The sequence below is a fragment of the Salvelinus fontinalis genome, chromosome 11 (assembly GCF_029448725.1).
Source record: "Salvelinus fontinalis isolate EN_2023a chromosome 11, ASM2944872v1, whole genome shotgun sequence".
NCBI lineage: Eukaryota > Metazoa > Chordata > Actinopteri > Salmoniformes > Salmonidae > Salvelinus > Salvelinus fontinalis.
This window is the reverse complement of record NC_074675.1, coordinates 12,142,508-12,159,437: the sequence shown is the minus strand read 5'-3', so window position 1 is coordinate 12,159,437 and position 16,930 is coordinate 12,142,508. Positions and strand designations below refer to the sequence as shown.

Here is a 16,930-nt window from a genome sequence, read left to right as displayed (position 1 = left end):
ATGATTGGTAGGGGACTGTTGTTGTTTGAGAGAAATAGCTGCAGGAAAATAGGAGACACTGAAGTGATTGCTGCCGAAGATTTTCTTAGACAAAAGATGAGTTTGTCGCGTGGAAAGCCAGCGGGGAGTGAATCAGAGCTCTATCAGAGCTCAAAGTCTCCAACAGACACCAATTTCCCAAAGTCCAACCTGACAAAACACTGGGCCCCACAATGACTCACCAAGCCTTCAGCAAAACCCCTAGAACAGCACAGAGAGCGGAGAGGGCAAAACAATGGTTTCTAATACATACTGTAACCCTGAGAGCGTTCATTACCAGAGAGAGAGAGTGGCTTTGACTGAGGGTTTCAAAATGACAGCCACTCATCTTGAGTGGACATGACACAAGTGAGAGCAGGTCTGGAGGTAAAATTCCTTACTACCATCTTAGGCTGTCAATCCTCTTGCCTGGCCATCCCTGTTGTGGCCCTCAGCTCTGCTCTGCTCACCTGACAAGCCTCCCACGTCCATCTTCTTCAGGTTCTTGGCCTCCAGGATGACCACGGTCAGCTTGCCGGCGGTGGGCACGTATCGCAGGGAGAAGCAGATATCACCCAGCTTCTCTTGCTGTGAGAGGAGAGAGAGAGAGAGGAGTCATGACCATAGCTAGGAATAAGGATGAAGTTGTCTGCTGAAGTGACACATGGTTTTGGGTGTATAGTCTTCTGTCTAAAAGCTTGAATGCTTTCACATGGATTCTGTTTTCCCATTTGGGTTTTCTTGGATCTTTTTAGGGCAGGGTTTCCCAACTGGTGGCCCGTGGGCTGAATTTGGCCCTTGGGTGAATTTTCTTCGCCCCCCCAAGTTTTCTGAGCAATTTTGTTTTTGGGGGGGACATAAAATAATGTAACAAAACACCAGGAATTCAGCTCCAAGAGATTTTAATTGAGTTAATCTGTCCCCAAGTATTCCCACGCATAATAGAGATACATATATTACCATATCAAAATGTAATCAAGATTTGCAATTCTTATGTTTTAGTCAAATATTATATCTGTTTGGGCATCTTGTGGTCAATTTGACAAAATATTTGCAATTATGTTCCGGGACCCCCGACCATCCGCTCAAGGACAAAACGTCCCGCTGCTGAATGCAGTGGGGGAACCCCTGTTGTAGAGGTTATTGGTTGAGGTTATAGCTGCTGAGAGACAGAACGTCATCAATCGTTCCATTGTGGCATACACATCAACATAGAAATAAACAATCGTAGTCACAGAGCGAACAGACTCAAAATGTGATTTATATTTCTGGAATTACGCATATTAACAAGTAGAACAGACTGACGCTCAATAAGTGTCCCAGGTCCAACTTGAATTACACATGATTGGAAACATCCACTATGGATAGACCTCATAAATCAAGGGCCAAGGAGGCCTGAACATTGATTTTTGTTTTATATACCAGGTCTTTTATCAAATTACAATCAAGACCGATTCCCTAAAACTAAATATATGTGATGAGAACATAATACGGTTGCCAGATGTGAGTTGTATATGGGGCAGGTTAACTCTCAGCCTGGGTCCTCATTACTCAGTCAGTGCATCTAGCTGTGCCTGGCCTGTACACTCAGCCCAGAGCCGACGGGACTAAATAGACTCTCACTTTAATGACTGAGGCTCCAGCTTCATCAACATAAATACACACTCCTCCTGGGGAGACGTGGGCAGAGAGACTGACAGGAAAAAAACACTGAAATAAATGATGCTTGTCTGAAGCCATCACGGTCTAATATATTCCAGAAATATCTGAGAAAGGCTAGCGCTGCCTTTTGAGCTGCTAGACCCTCTCCTGCCGAGAGCGCTTCATGTTTGACCCGCCAGGTTGAGGAGGATGTTTTCGCTATGTAAACACTGTTATACAACCGAGTAGGAAGAGTCTAACATTTTGTAGCTAATAAAGTGCATGGTCCGTTTTTCCCTCAGTCAATACTGGTGTGTTATTTCAAAGCCCGTTCGCAGGTAAATCCAATTGTCACTGCATCACTTTTCTTCTCGACAACAGACGCCGTCTTAAGTAACCTTTGTTTCTAGAAGAACGCACAGTGGAAGCAAACAAATTATGAAACCCCCTGATATGTTGATCATGTGTCGCTTAAAAAAGATTGGATTGCTCCTGAATTGATCTGGAATCCATCTGTTATTCTGGCAGTGTTTGACTTCATTTTAAAGTTATATGAACAGAATGCCGCCATGTTATCTTTACCACAGACCTACTGTATATGTAAGGGATAATCAACAAGGGTCTATGCATTCTGTAAAAAATAATGAACGACGTGGAACTTTCCAAGGAGTTGTATTATTTTCCAGAGAACGTATAGAGCCCAGAGAAGATTATCCATTTTATACCATGGCTATAGTTTTACACATTTACTGCTACAAATGTGTTCATTTGCAGGTAGAAATGTATTCAACATCCACTGTTTACTAGATAGCAAGTTTACTAGATAGATACAGTAGTTGCCTTGATAACCAAACAAACAGACTTGCTAGTTTAGTCCTAGCTTGTTATTATGAAAATCTAATTAAGCAATGGCAATAATGTTTTCAATTCAAGTTTTGCTTTCAAAAGCAGCTCAAACATAGAACATGTAAGAATGAACTATGGCCATTGAATTCTACAGTGCTGATATTCTGTGCGTTATAGGGAAATAATCCATGCTCTAGAATGCCCTTCAAGCCAATCATAAACGTATATTCAACAATACCATGGTATAATTAAGCAATAAGGCATGAGGGGGTGTGGTATATGGCCAATATACCAGGGCTAAGGGCTGTTTTTTATGTTTTTACTGTTCTAATTCCGTGTGTAACCAGTATACCAATCAGCATTCAAGGCTCAAATCACCCAGTTTATAATTTTAGCAATTAGGAACCTTGAGGGTTTGTGGTATATGGCCAATATACCATGGCTAAGGGCTGTGTCCAGGCAATTCTCATTGCGTCGTGCATATGAACAGCCATTAGCTGTTGTATATTGGCCATATATCACACATCCTCAGGCCTTATTGCTTAAATGATACCCCAGAGGAAATATCTGGTTCAACATATCTGGTTCAACACCCTCCCGGGTGGGGCAGTGGTCTAGGGCACTGCATCACAGTGCTAGCTGCGCCACCAGAGTGTCTGGGTTCGCGCCCAGGCTGGGCTGGGTTCGCGCCCAGGCTCTGTCGCAGCCGGCCGCAACCGGAAGGTCCGTGGGGCGACGCACAATTGGCATAGCGTCGTCCGGGTTAGTGAGGGTTTGGCCGGTAGGGATATCCTTGTCTCAGTATGTAAAAATGTAATAAAATGTATGCACTCTACCGTAAGTCGCTCTGGATAAGAGCGTCTGCTAAATGACTAAAATGTAAAATGTAAATGTAAACATGCCTCTCACTCTGTGTGGATGCATATATTTGCATAGATATGGGTAATGTGTCCATACATTTTTCTGAGTGGATATTGGGATTATTCTGAAGGACCAATTTTGCCCTTAGTCTAATGTTGTCATGCCAAACGTAGAAGCATGGGGAGAAATAGGAGTTGGCTATAGAGCACAAACAGATCTGGGACCATACTAGTGGTTGGGCTGGTCAGAGCATCTCTTTAGCTAGCTGCTAGGACCTCGTTGGGTGTCTTTTGCAGCCACTGAGGCATGGCTGATGTGTGAAACATTCCTTTCAGCCACTGTTACACACATTCAATGAGGACAGGAACTTCTTCTTGACCCTATTGTCTTTTATACATCCACAGAAGTTGCTTGGTGTGTCACATTATCCTTAAAGTCTTCCCATAATGATCACATTTCAACATTTGTATAATCATATAGTGTTTAAGATGGTGCTCACGATGGTGAAAGTGGCCATTTCAAATCAAATCAAAACCTTCAGCGAAAGCCCACTCAAGTGAGCGACTACCACTTTAAGGGCGATAAGACAGTGTCTCAAGCCTTGCGTGAAATGATCAGGTGTCGCTTGTCTGGTTCTGGAACAACGCTGCAGATGGAGATGTCCTTCCACTCTCTGGCACCACAGGTGTGAAAATGAACCTTTACATGAACTTTACATGCACGCCGTAACATTTACCTTGAACATTGTATCTCCTGCACACTTTTATTAATAGAATGAGAAGCATGGAGAGATGATTAAGTGACATTTTCTATGAGAGATGGAATACCCCCAACTACTGTTTGGCACTGAGCTCACTCTTCAATCCCAGGTAAAACATTTTTAACATAGTCATACGAATGTCGCGTGATAAAATAGGTCATTTAAAATGTCTGATCGTGGATTTTCTAGAAATTAACTGTTACCTTGGTGACAACACTCCATACTGGTAGTCAACTTTCGTAACTTTGGGGAAGAAAATATTAGGAGTTTCTGATGTGTAAACTTAGAGTTGTTATATTATATATATATTATATTATTTACCTCCTCCTTCTCGGCGCTCACAAGATCCCGCCACTCCTCTGTCACGTGACTAAAGTCAATCTTGTTCATGGGCAGCTTCACGTCTCCGATGGCGTCGTGCTTGGAGAAGCGGTCAAAGTCGTACACCGTCATCATCAGCGTCTTGCCTCCCAGCTCCACGTAGGGCACCTGGGGAGAACCATGAGGACTGAACTTGTGCATATAATCACTAGAAGAGAGTCCGTCCGAACTTGAAACCTCTCTAAGTGTCTTCTGGTGGAACTTACTTATCTCAAACTAAGGATAAATTGAAGTAGTCTATTGTTGACAACTGTAGTAGCACAGTGGTGATTAGTGGTGCTTTACAAAATGGCCGCCAGATTGGCACGCTGCATCAAAGCTACTTCCAGGCACTGGTATTACTTGTCAAGGAATAGAGAGGAGTTGTCATGAGTTGGGGAAGTTCTGGTTCTAGAGCATTACAAATCAATCAACCCGCCTTCTCCTCCCTCCTCCTCCACTCCTTCCTTCTCCAGTCCTGTCTGTGACGGACAGGCGGCAGGAAGTCTTATCTGCCAGAGATCCGGGGCGAAGGAAGGGGTGCTGGTGGAGGGGATGGTGAAGAGTGGATGAAAGTGGTGTCTGGGTTTTGATTCTTGATTGTCTCCAATTGAGGCAGACAAAGCTCATTATACACAGGGTCTTGTTACAACATGGTGACAAACTGCCTGATTGGCTAGAAAAGAGTTAAGACTTCCGAAGTTTGTCCTTGACACTATCACCACCACGACCAAAGAACACTCCTAGCTCCTTCATTTCTATAATGGAGCCACTTGTGATTACAAGTAGGTGCCGGTGGGATAAATAAAGCTTCACAGATCTACCATGTTATCTGAATTCTAAAATAAATATGCTACTGGTATTTAACCAATCTGGCAACCGGCATCCCCACAGCCCCCCACATATGCTACGTATTTCTCGCTGCAGACAAACACCTGTTATCTTTTTACTGCTGGGTGAATACCACAACTCTTCCTCCACAGCTGAGATACTGTAGCTACAATCACATTTTAGAAACGAAGGATCTTTTGCTCAAATTTAGGCCAAATTAAAACAAGAACGAGAGAGAGAATAAGGAGAGATGGAAGTTTGCATCTGCCTGTGTGAATCCTGATCATACAGAGGTTGTGTGGACCAGGAGGCTGTCTGTCAGCAGCTTGTTACTGGGCCAGCTGTGTGGACCAGGAGGTAGACTGTCAGCAGCTTGTTACTGGGACAGCTGTGTGGACCAGGAGGTAGACTGGCAGCAGCTTGTTACTGGGACAGCTGTATGGACCAAGAGGCAGTCTGTCAGCAGCTTTTTACTGGGCCAGTTGTGTGGAACAGGAGGCTGTCTGTCAGCATCTTGTTACTAGGCCAGCTGTATGGACCAAGAGGCAGTCTGTCAGCAGCTTGTTACTGGGACAGTTGTGTGGAACAGGAGGCAGTCTGTCAGGAGCTTGTTACTGGGCCAGCTGTGTGGACCAGGAGGCTGTCTGTCAGCAGCTTGTTACTGGGCCAGCTGTGTGGACCAGGAGGCTGTCTGTCAGCAGCTTGTTACTGGGCCAGCTGTGTGGACCAGGAGGCTGTCTGTCAGCAGCTTGTTACTGGGACAGCTGTGTGGACCAGGAGGCTGTCTGTCAGCAGCTTGTTACTGAGCCAGCTGTATGGAACAGGAGGCTGTCTGTCAGCAGCTTGTTACTGGGCCAGCTGTATGGAACAGGAGGCTGTCTGTCAGCAGCTTGTTACTGGGCCAGCTGTATGGAACAGGAGGCTGTCTGTCAGCAGCTTGTTACTGGGCCAGCTGTATGGACCAGGAGGCTGTCTGTCAGCAGCTTGTTACTGGGCCAGCTGTATGGAACAGGAGGCTGTCTGTCAGCAGCTTGTTACTGGGACAGTTGTGTGGACCAGGAGGCTGTCTGTCAGCAGCTTGTTACTGGGCCAGCTGTGTGGACCAGGAGGCTGTCTGTCAGCAGCTTGTTACTGGGACAGCTGTGTGGACCAGGAGGCTGTCTGTCAGCAGCTTGTTACTGGGCCAGCTGTGTGGACCAGGAGGCTGTCTGTCAGCAGCTTGTTACTGGGCCAGCTGTGTGGACCAGGAGGCTGTCTGTCAGCAGCTTGTTACTGGGACAGCTGTGTGGACCAGGAGGCTGTCTGTCAGCAGCTTGTTACTGAGCCAGCTGTATGGAACAGGAGGCTGTCTGTCAGCAGCTTGTTACTGAGCCAGCTGTATGGAACAGGAGGCTGTCTGTCAGCAGCTTGTTACTGGGCCAGCTGTATGGAACAGGAGGCTGTCTGTCAGCAGCTTGTTACTGGGCCAGCTGTATGGAACAGGAGGCTGTCTGTCAGCAGCTTGTTACTGGGCCAGCTGTATGGAACAGGAGGCTGTCTGTCAGCAGCTTGTTACTGGGCCAGCTGTATGGAACAGGAGGCTGTCTGTCAGCAGCTTGTTACTGGGACAGTTGTGTGGACCAGGAGGCTGTCTGTCAGCAGCTTGTTACTGGGCCAGCTGTGTGGACCAGGAGGCTGTCTGTCAGCAGCTTGTTACTGGGACAGCTGTGTGGAACAGGAGGCTGTCTGTCAGCAGCTTGTTACGGGGCCAGCTGCTCCATGTCTACACACCTTACTCGAACGAACACACCACAGCATGCAAATGACTTTGTCATAGAACGAACAAACAAGCACAACCTGCTTAAACAAACTACTGTGTGCAATGTGTGGTTTGTGTATTGTGTATTTGTCCTATTCCTTTAGAAATGTCTATTGTTGCTATTATGGAATACAAAGTTTACTACTTCTACTACTACTACAACAACTAATACTACTACTAATACAACAACAGCAACTACTACTACTACTACTACTGCTACGACTACTACTACTACTACTAATACTACTGCTGCACAAGACAAGGTTTGAGAGTTGCATGGGTGAAGTATTGTCTAGTCTACTCTTATACCTTGAATAAGTACCTTGAATTGGAACTGCTCGTTGAAGGTGGGGTTTAGGGTCTTCCTGTGGACCTTGGTCTCAAACTTCTTCTTCTTGTCAGGTAGCAGGTAGACCTTGACATAGGGGTCCGAGGTGCCGCCCATGTCCATGGCTGGAAGGTCCGCTGCTTGGATGATCCCTACTATGAGCTGTGGAGAGGAAGGGTGGAGGGGAGACAACAGAGACTGGTCAGCACTACAGTCCCACCCACAGCAATACCAGAGCCTTGATATGACTGTCATCCCACCACCATTCTAACAGAGCAGCAAGCTTCGGTTCAATTGGAATAACCCCCGGTCTCATCACTGGTGCAAAACACTAGGATGGAGAGATGCGACATGTCATGGGTTTAAAACGATCACCAGCAGAATTGAAGTCAAGAGCCTCTATAGTTTAGATTGAATTATGAGAAAGAGGCCCATCGGTTATCTCTTCAAATCATGGAGGCAGGCCATAGGTGATATTAAAAGTAACGCTCATGTGAAAGGCACGGTGGTTTAAGCCAAAGCAGGACCTGTCAGAGCTCTGCAGTGAGAGGCCTGTTCTCCACCACATCAGGCTGATAATTGATAACCATGCTGGGGGGCAGGGGAGGCTGATTGACCTGCCAGTCACAGCTGCTTCCTCCAAGGCCTATTGGGGCCTCCTAGTCAGTCAATCAACTTCCTGTCAGGCAGCCATCAACCGGCAATCTGGAGGGGAACCAGGGCACTCAACCATGGAGCTCTCCAGCAGTTGTCAGAGCCAGCCAGCCAGCATGGATTATTGGAGCGTGAGAAATGAGGCTACCCTCTGTCATCAAAACGCATGGATCGGTATAGCAACGAATGCTGGATCTCATCATAATTTGTGACCTGTGTTTTCGCAGTTCAGATCAGTGCTAAAGTAAGGCTCAGGGGAGATGGTGATGGGACTCCAGCTGTAGGAAGGGCTCCCGAGTGGCGCAGTGGTCTAAGGCACTGCATCTCAGTGGCATCACTACAGACCCTGCTTTGATTCCAAGCTGAATCACAACCGGCCATGATTGGGAGTCCCATAGGGTGGCGCACAATTGGCCTGCGTTTGCCGGCGTAGGCTGTCATTGTAAATAAGAATTTGTTCTTAACTGAGTTGCCTAGTTAAATAAAAGTAAAAAAATGATGGGAGTGGGGGATGACTGTGTGATGACACAATACAGAGGCCAAAGCAAATACTCCATGTATACTGCACATGAACACAACATGGGAGAAACATAGATGGAACCCCCTTTGTCAATGGGGGTGATATTGTGCCAAAATGCGCCCATGCTAATGCAAAACATTGTTATATTCTTGTTATATACACAAAAACGTTATAGTCTTGTTATATACACTGAGCAGAGGTTAGAAACGGTTCAGGGAACAGAACCAATATCTGGAAAATAATTACATTTTTTGAGGAACAGAACCAGAACCGAGAACGAAAGTGATCTACTGTATACTGTTCCGGAACAGAACCATTATTTGAAAAGCATGGTAACCTGTTAATTTTACACTACAGAACTTTTTCCAGTCCGACAAAAAATGTAACATTCAGAAACGTGCAGTCATTCAGAAACGTATTCCAGTGCCTGCCAGAACATATTTTCCAGTGTGTGTGTAGGCTACAGTACATGTTCCTCCCTCCCTCTGAACCATGCATAGTCTACTGTAGCTACTGGTGTTACAGGCGTGATTCAGAAATTAGGGAGAGAGATTTTTAATTAGAGAACAATGGACTTGCCTTTTCAGTGCTAGTTAAAGATAGTTATCAAGTTTCACATTGGATTTATTAACTACAAAAAGGTAAGAAGCATTTTTATTATATTTCTGGTGCTGCTCTGCACATACAAGTTTGTTAGCCAGCTAGCTTGTTAGATAGCTCTGGTCTAGCTCTCAAAAACTCTAGGCAGCATTATGTTTAATGTAATGGAACTGAGAGTCATGCTCAAGGGCTAGCTCTGGTCCAATGTTAAGTCAACTCTCTGAAGTTCAAAGTTCCTTCATAGAAGTCACTCCTCCAAATTCAGATAATGCATGTCATAACAACAAGATATCCAGCACTTAATGCCCAGCACTCTCCACAGCCTACACTACACTAGTTTGTCCAATGCAAGGCTAGGATTGTATAGGAATGGATCCACTATACCTTGGTGAAGTAATTTAATGTTGAGCTAAATGTGGATTTCAGAGGTCTAAAAAGGCACAAAAAGGAAAGATATCAAATATTACTTTTTTTGGTTTGAACCGGTACAGAACTTTATTTTGCTGGTCGGAAGCAATGTATTGGAACAAAATAAATTATGGTTCTGTTCAAAACTAAACGATTGGAAAATAACTGAGATTCCAACTTCTGAAACTGAGTGTACAAAACATTAGGAACACCTTTGTAATATTGAGTTGCACCCCCCTTTGCCCTCAGAACAGCCTCAATTTGTTGGGGCATGGACTCTACAAGGTGTCGAAAGCGTTCCACAGCGATGCTGGCCCATGTTGACTCCAATAATTTCCACAGTTGTGTCAAGTTGGCTGGTAGTGGAGCTCTACCTCGAATAGCTTTTCCATCTCATCCCACAGACGCTCAAATGGATTGAGATCTGGTGACTGGGCAGGCCACTGCAGTCAGCTGAATTCACTGTCATGTCCGTGGATCCATTCCTATACAATGCTAGCTTTGTGGCATGGGGCATTCTCCTGCATAAAAAAATATATTTGCAGATGGATACACTGATGCCATGAAGGGATGCATCTGATGCCGATGATGTTCAGATATCCTGCGGCATTCAAATGTTGCTCCACTTTTATCAAGGGTCCCAACACACCCCACACTATAACACCACCATCCTGCAATGTTGACAGGTGGCATGATGGATGCATGTACCCATACCCTAGTCCTCCCATATGCGTGAAACAGCAGGAACTGGGATTCATCAGACCAAGGATGAATCCCAATGATTCAATGATGTTCCAATTCTCCAGTGTCCAGTGTTTTCATTCCTTAGCCCACTGCAAACGCAGTAAAGTCGTCGGCTGCCATACCCCACTCATGTCAAGGTACGATGAGTTTTGCATTCTTTTATGGGTCTTTGGGCACCAATGTTGTACTAGTCTTTCAGCTGACTAACTGTAGCCCGACGGTTGCTCTGCACAATTCATGTCAGCCTCCTTTGTCCTCTTTCATCAATGACCCATTTTTGACAAATGGCCTGCTATTGGCTGGATGTCCTTTGGGTGGTGTACCATTCTTGATACATACGGGAAACTGTTGAGCGTGAAAAACCCAGCAGCATTGCAGTTCTTGACACACTCAAACCAGTGCACCTGACACCTACTACCATATCCCATTCAAAGGCACTTAAATCTTTTGTCTTGCCCATTCACCCTCTGAATGGCACACATATACAATCCATGTCTCAATAGTCTCAAGGCTTAAAAATCCTTCTTAAACGTGTCTCCTTCCCTCCATCTATACAGATTGAAGTGAATTTAGCTGGTAACATCAATAAGGGATCATATCTTTCAGCTGGATACACCTGGTCAGTCTGTCATGGAAAGAGCAAGTGTTCCTAATATGTTGTATACTCAGTGTAGTTTGAACATAAAGCTAAAGCAACCCAAAGGGAACAACTAAGATACTGTACGTGTATGTTCTTCAAAATGGATTAAACATATTTTTGTTCTCTGCCCATCTACACACAATACCCCATAATGACAACGTGAAAACATGTTTTTAGAAAAGTTAGCAAATGTATGACAATTAAATACAGAAATATGTAATTTACATAAGTATTCACACCCCTGAGGGAATACATGCTAGAATCACCTTTATGTCACGTGAGTTGGGGTGGGCATTATATGTCTGGTGTTCTATGTTTTCTTTTTCTGTGTGTTTGGCCGGGTGTGGTTCTCAATCAGAGGCAGCTGTCTATCGTTGTCTCTGATTGAGAACCATACTTAGGTAGCCTTTTCCACCTGTTTGTTGTGGGTAGTTGTTTTCTGTTTTGTGTCTACACCAGACAGAACTGTTTCGAGTTGGTCTATTTTTGTTATTTTGTCTTAGTGTTCTGAGTTTAATAAATATCATGAACACGTAACACGCTGCGCCTTGGTCCACTCCTTCTTCATTAGACGGTCGTTACACTTTGTCAGTGTTTACAGCTGTGAGTCACTCTAGGTACGTCTCTAAGAGCTTTGCACACCTAGATTGTAAAAATCTTTAAGCGCTGTCAAATTAGTTCTTGATCATTGCTAGACAGCCATTTTCTTGCCATAGATTTTCAAGCCAATTTAAGTCAAAACTGTGACTTGACCACTCAGAAACAATCAATGTCGTCTTGCTAAGCAACTCCAGTGTACATTTGGCCTTGGGTTTTAGGTTATTGTCCTGCTGAAAGATTAAGTTCTCCCAGTGTCTGTTGGAAAGCAGACTAGACCAGGTTTTCCCTCTGGGATTTTGCCTGTGCTTGGCTCTATTCCGTTTCTTTTCATCCTAAAAAACTCCCTGGTCCTTGACGATGACAAGCATACCCATAACATGATTCAGCCACCACCATGGTTGAATATATGAGGAGTGGTACTCAGTGATGTGTTGGATGATTTGCCCCAAACATAACACTTTGTATTCAGGACATTAAGTTTATTTTTTGCAGTTTTACGTTAGTGCCTTTTTGCAAACAGGATACATGTTTTGGAATATTTTTTTGTTCTGTACAGGCTTCTTTCTTTTCACTCTGTCATTTAGGTTAAATAATGTTGTTCATCTATCCTCAGTTTTGTCTTATCACAGCCATTAAACTCTGTAACTGGGGTGTGAATACTTTCTGAAGGCACTGTATGTACAATTATCCTGAAGTCACTTACCAAAGACCTCACTGTGATGCTATTGTAGCTTTCAAAAAGAATTCTGCAGAGCTCAAAATGTTAACCAGCAGTCATCTCTATGCAAGTGTGTCAATTAATCCTGACATGCTGTCCATTTGATTTCCCTACAGTTGTCCAGAGAGAAGCAGTGCCAGGTGTCCTGCTACACGGTGTCACACTGCATTTACTGTGAGCCTCCACCCACCTGGACTCATCTCCATCATCTCTAAGAGGATGATGGGACTGGAGGTCTGTGACGAAGACCGTTTACGTACTAGGTTTTACCTATTACAAAACTCAAATCAGATGTTCTGCTGTGAAACCACCTCTATTGTTTAATACAACACGTACAGAACACATGTCCACAGTCAAGAGTTAAACAGTCATATTCAGACTAGCTGAATATTTCATCATATTTGAATATTCTCAGAGGGACCAGTTGAGTCAAGTATGGAAAGGGGCCAACAGCTACACTAAAGTGGATTATTAAAGGGTACTACTAAACTGGACAGTGGTATAAAGTACTTAAGTAAAAATACTTTAAATTACTACTTAAGTAGTTTTTTCGGGTATCTGTACTTTACTTTAATATTTATATTTTTGACAACTTTTAATCCACTACATTCTTAAAGAAAAGAATGTACATTTTCCTCCATACATATTCCCTGACACCCAAAAGTAGTCGTTAGATTTTGAATGCTTAACAGGACAGGAAAATGATCCAAATCACACACTTATCAAGAGAACATCCCTGGTCACCCTACTGCCTCTGATCTGACAGACTTACTAAACACAAATGCTTAATTTGTAAATTATGTCTGAGTGCTGGAGTTTGCCTTTGACTATCCGTACATTTTAAGAAACAAGAAATTGTGCCATTTAGATTGCCCAATAGAAGTAATTTGAAATGATTTACACTTTTACTTTTACTTTTGATACTATATATTTAAGTATAAGTATATTTAAACCCAAATACTTTGGGACTTTTACTCAAGTAGTATTATACTGGGTGACTTTCACTTTAATTTGAGTCATTTCCTATTAAAGTATCATTACTTTTAGTCAAGTATGACAATTGGGTACTTTTCCCACCACTGAAACATGATTATTAAAAGGTGCTACTAAACTGGTTTGATAAAGGGTACTACTAAACTGGATTATTAAAAGGGTACTACTAAACTGGATTATTAAAAGGGTACTACTAAACTGGTTTATTAAAAGGGTACTACTAAACTGGATTATTAAAAGGGTACTACTAAACTGGATTATTAAAAGGGTACTATTCCAATCTGTGTTTGTGTTATATGATCCTCACGATACTGAACATCTGATCTGGCTTCTTTCACATTCCCCAGGTCTGTAAACCTGTGCCTGTGTTTAACGGAGGGGCAGCGTCCTGTCACAGAGAAGGGCCTGCCGGGTCGTAACCCTTCCCTGTATGTGTTTAACGGAGGGGCAGGGTCCTGTCACAGAGAAGGGCCTGCCGGGTCGTAACCCTTCCCTGTGTGTGTTTAACGGAGGGGCAGCGTCCTGTCACAGAGAAGGGCCTGCCGGGTCGTAACCCTTCCCTGTGTGTGTTTAACGGAGGGGCAGGGTCCTGTCACAGAGAAGGGCCTGCCGGGTCGTAACCCTTCCCGGTGTGTGTTTAACGGAGGGGCAGCGTCCTGTCACAGAGAAGGGCCTGCCGGGTCGTAACCCTTCCCTGTGTGTGTTTAACGGAGGGGCAGCGTCCTGTCACAGAGAAGGGCCTGCCGGGTCGTAACCCTTCCCTGTGTGTGTTTAACGGAGGGGTAGCGTCCTGTCACAGAGAAGGGCCTGCCGGGTCGTAACCCTTCCCTGTGTGTGTTTAACGGAGGGGCAGCGTCCTGTCACAGAGAAGGGCCTGCCGGGTCGTAACCCTTCCCTGTGTGTGTTTAACGGAGGGGCAGCGTCCTGTCACAGAGAAGGGCCTGCCGGGTCGTAACCCTTCCCTGTGTGTGTTTAACGGAGGGGCAGCGTCCTGTCACAGAGAAGGGCCTGCCGGGTCGTAACCCTTCCCTGTGTGTGTTTAACGGAGGGGCAGCGTCCTGTCACAGAGAAGGGCCTGCCGGGTCGTAACCCTTCCCTGTGTGTGTTTAACGGAGGGGCAGGGTCCTGTTGTCACGATCGCGTTGACATGAACGAGAGGACCAAGGCGCAACATGAATGGAATACATCTTCTTTATTTCCCACGACGAAGATGATCACCAAACACTTATACAACACTAACAAAACAACAAACGATCGTGAAACTTCAAACGTAAGTGCACACACAAACTACTTACGTCGACATATACATATACATAAACAATGACCCACAAACAGCTAAAGCCTATAGCAGCCTTAAATATGGCTCCCAATTAGAGACAACCGAAATCAGCTGTCTCTAATTGAGAACCCATTCCGGCCACCATAGACTTTCCTAGACAACTACACCCAACATAGACACAGCTAGACACATACACTCAACACAAAACCATAAACTACAACCAACACCCCCTCTACCATATAATACCCCAAAATACACACATACCCCATGTCACACCCTGACCTAACTAAAATAATAAATAAAACAAATAATACTAAGGCCAGGGCGTGACATAACCCCCCCCCTTAAGGTGCGAACTCCGGACGCACCAGCACATAGTCTAGGGGAGGGTCTGGGTGGGCTTCCTTCCACGGCGGCGGCTCCGGCACTGGTCGTGGTCCCCACCCCACCATAGTCATAAGGGGCAGCACCGGAATAAGGGGCAGCACCAGGATAAGGGGCAGCACCAGGATAAGGGGCAGCACCAGGATAAGGGGCAGCACCAGGATAAGGGGCAGCACCAGGATAAGGGGCAGCACCAGGATAAGGGGCAGCACCAGGATAATGGGCAGATCCTGGCTGGATGACGGCTCCGGCGGATCCTGGTTGGACGCCTAATGGCTGGCTGACAGATCTGGCTGCTCATGGCTAGCTGACGGATCCGGCTTCTCAGGGCTGGCAGACGGATCTGGACGCTCATGGCTGGCTGACGGCTCTGGCAGATCCTGTCTGGTTGGCGGCTCTGGCAGATCCTGTCTGGTTGGCGGCTCTGGCAGATCCTGTCTGGTTGGCGGCTCTGGCAGATCCTGTCTGGTTGGCGGCTCTGGCAGATCCTGTCTGGTTGGCGGCTCTGGCAGATCCTGTCTGGTTGGCGGCTCTGGCAGATCCTGTCTGGTTGGCGGCTCTGGCAGATCCTGTCTGGTTGGCGGCTCTGGCAGATCCTGTCTGGTTGGCGGCTCTGGCAGATCCTGACTGACGAATGGCTCTAGCGGCTCCTGACTGACTAATGGCTCTGACGGCTCGGGACAGACGGGCGGCTCTAATGGCTCTGGACAGACGGATGGCTCAGACGGCACTGGGCAGACGGATGGCTCAGATGGCGCTGGGGAGACGGATGGCTCAGACGGCGCTGGGGAGACGGATGGCTCAGACGGCGCTGGGGAGACGGATGGCTCAGACGGCGCTGGGGAGACAGATGGCTCAGACGGCGCTGGGGAGACGGATGGCTCAGACGGCGCTGGGGAGACAGATGGCTCAGACGGCGCTGGGGAGACGGATGGCTCTGGCCGGATGAGGCGCACTGTAGGCCTGGTGCGTGGTGCCGGAACTGGAGGCACCGGGCTAAAGGCACGCACTTTCAGGCTAGTGCGGGGAGAAGGAACAGGGCATACTGGACCCTGGGGACGCACATTAGGCCTAGTGCGTGGGGCCGGAACTGGTGGTACCGGACTGGGGACACGCATCTCAGGGCTAGTGCGGGGAGCAGCAACAGGATGCACAGGACTCTGGAGACGCACAGGAGGCTTAGTGCGTGGTGCCGGAATTGGTGGTACCGGGCTGGAGACACGCACCATAGGACGAGTGCGTGGAGGAGGAACAGGGCTCTGGAGACACACTGGAAGCCTGTTACGTGGTGTAGGCACTGGTGGAACTGAACTGGGGCGGGGAGGTGGCGCCGGAAATACCGGACCGTGCAGGCGTACTGGTTCCCTTGAACACCGAGCCTGCCCAACCTTACCTGGTTGAATGCTCCCCGTCGCCCGACCAGTGCGGGAAGGTGGAATAACCCGCACCGGGCTATGTAGGCGAACCGGGGACACCATGCGTAAGGCTGGTGCCATGTATACCGGCCCGAGGAGACGCACTGGAGACCAGACGCGTTGAGCCGGTATCATGGCACCTGGCTCAATGCCCAATCTAGCCCTACCAGTGCGGGAAGGTGGAATAACCCGCACCGGGCTATGAACACGTACAGGAGACACCGTGCGCTCTACTGCGTAACACGGTGTCCGCCCGTACTCCCGCTCTCCACGGTTAGCCTGGGAAGTGGGCGCAGGTCTCCTACCTGCCCTCGGCCCACTACCTCTTAGCCCCCCCCAAGAAATTTTTGGGTAGTACTCGCGGGTCTCCAGCCTTGCCTCCGTGCTGCCTCCTCATATCGCCTCCTCTCGGCTTTCGCTGCCTCCAGCTCTTCACGAGGGAGGCGATATTCTCCCGGTTGCGCCCAAGGTCCCTTACCATCTAAAATCTCCTCCCATGTCCATGAATCCTTAATGCCTTGATCCTGTTGCC

At 46.6% G+C, this 16,930-nt stretch overlaps 1 protein-coding gene across 6 annotated transcripts in view; it reads right to left on the bottom strand.

Annotated features, from left to right (window-relative positions):
• Positions 1–16,930, bottom strand: part of LOC129865047 (synaptotagmin-1-like) — a 221,717-nt gene that overhangs the window by 17,175 nt on the left and 187,612 nt on the right. For all 6 annotated transcript variants that reach the window (XM_055937473.1, XM_055937475.1, XM_055937474.1 and 3 more), the window contains 3 exons: positions 7,438–7,605; positions 4,448–4,615; positions 489–606 (listed from right to left, as the gene is read on the bottom strand). In XM_055937473.1, the coding sequence (XP_055793448.1) occupies positions 489–606; positions 4,448–4,615; positions 7,438–7,605 (454 nt within the window). The remainder of the gene's footprint in view (positions 1–488; positions 607–4,447; positions 4,616–7,437; positions 7,606–16,930) is intronic.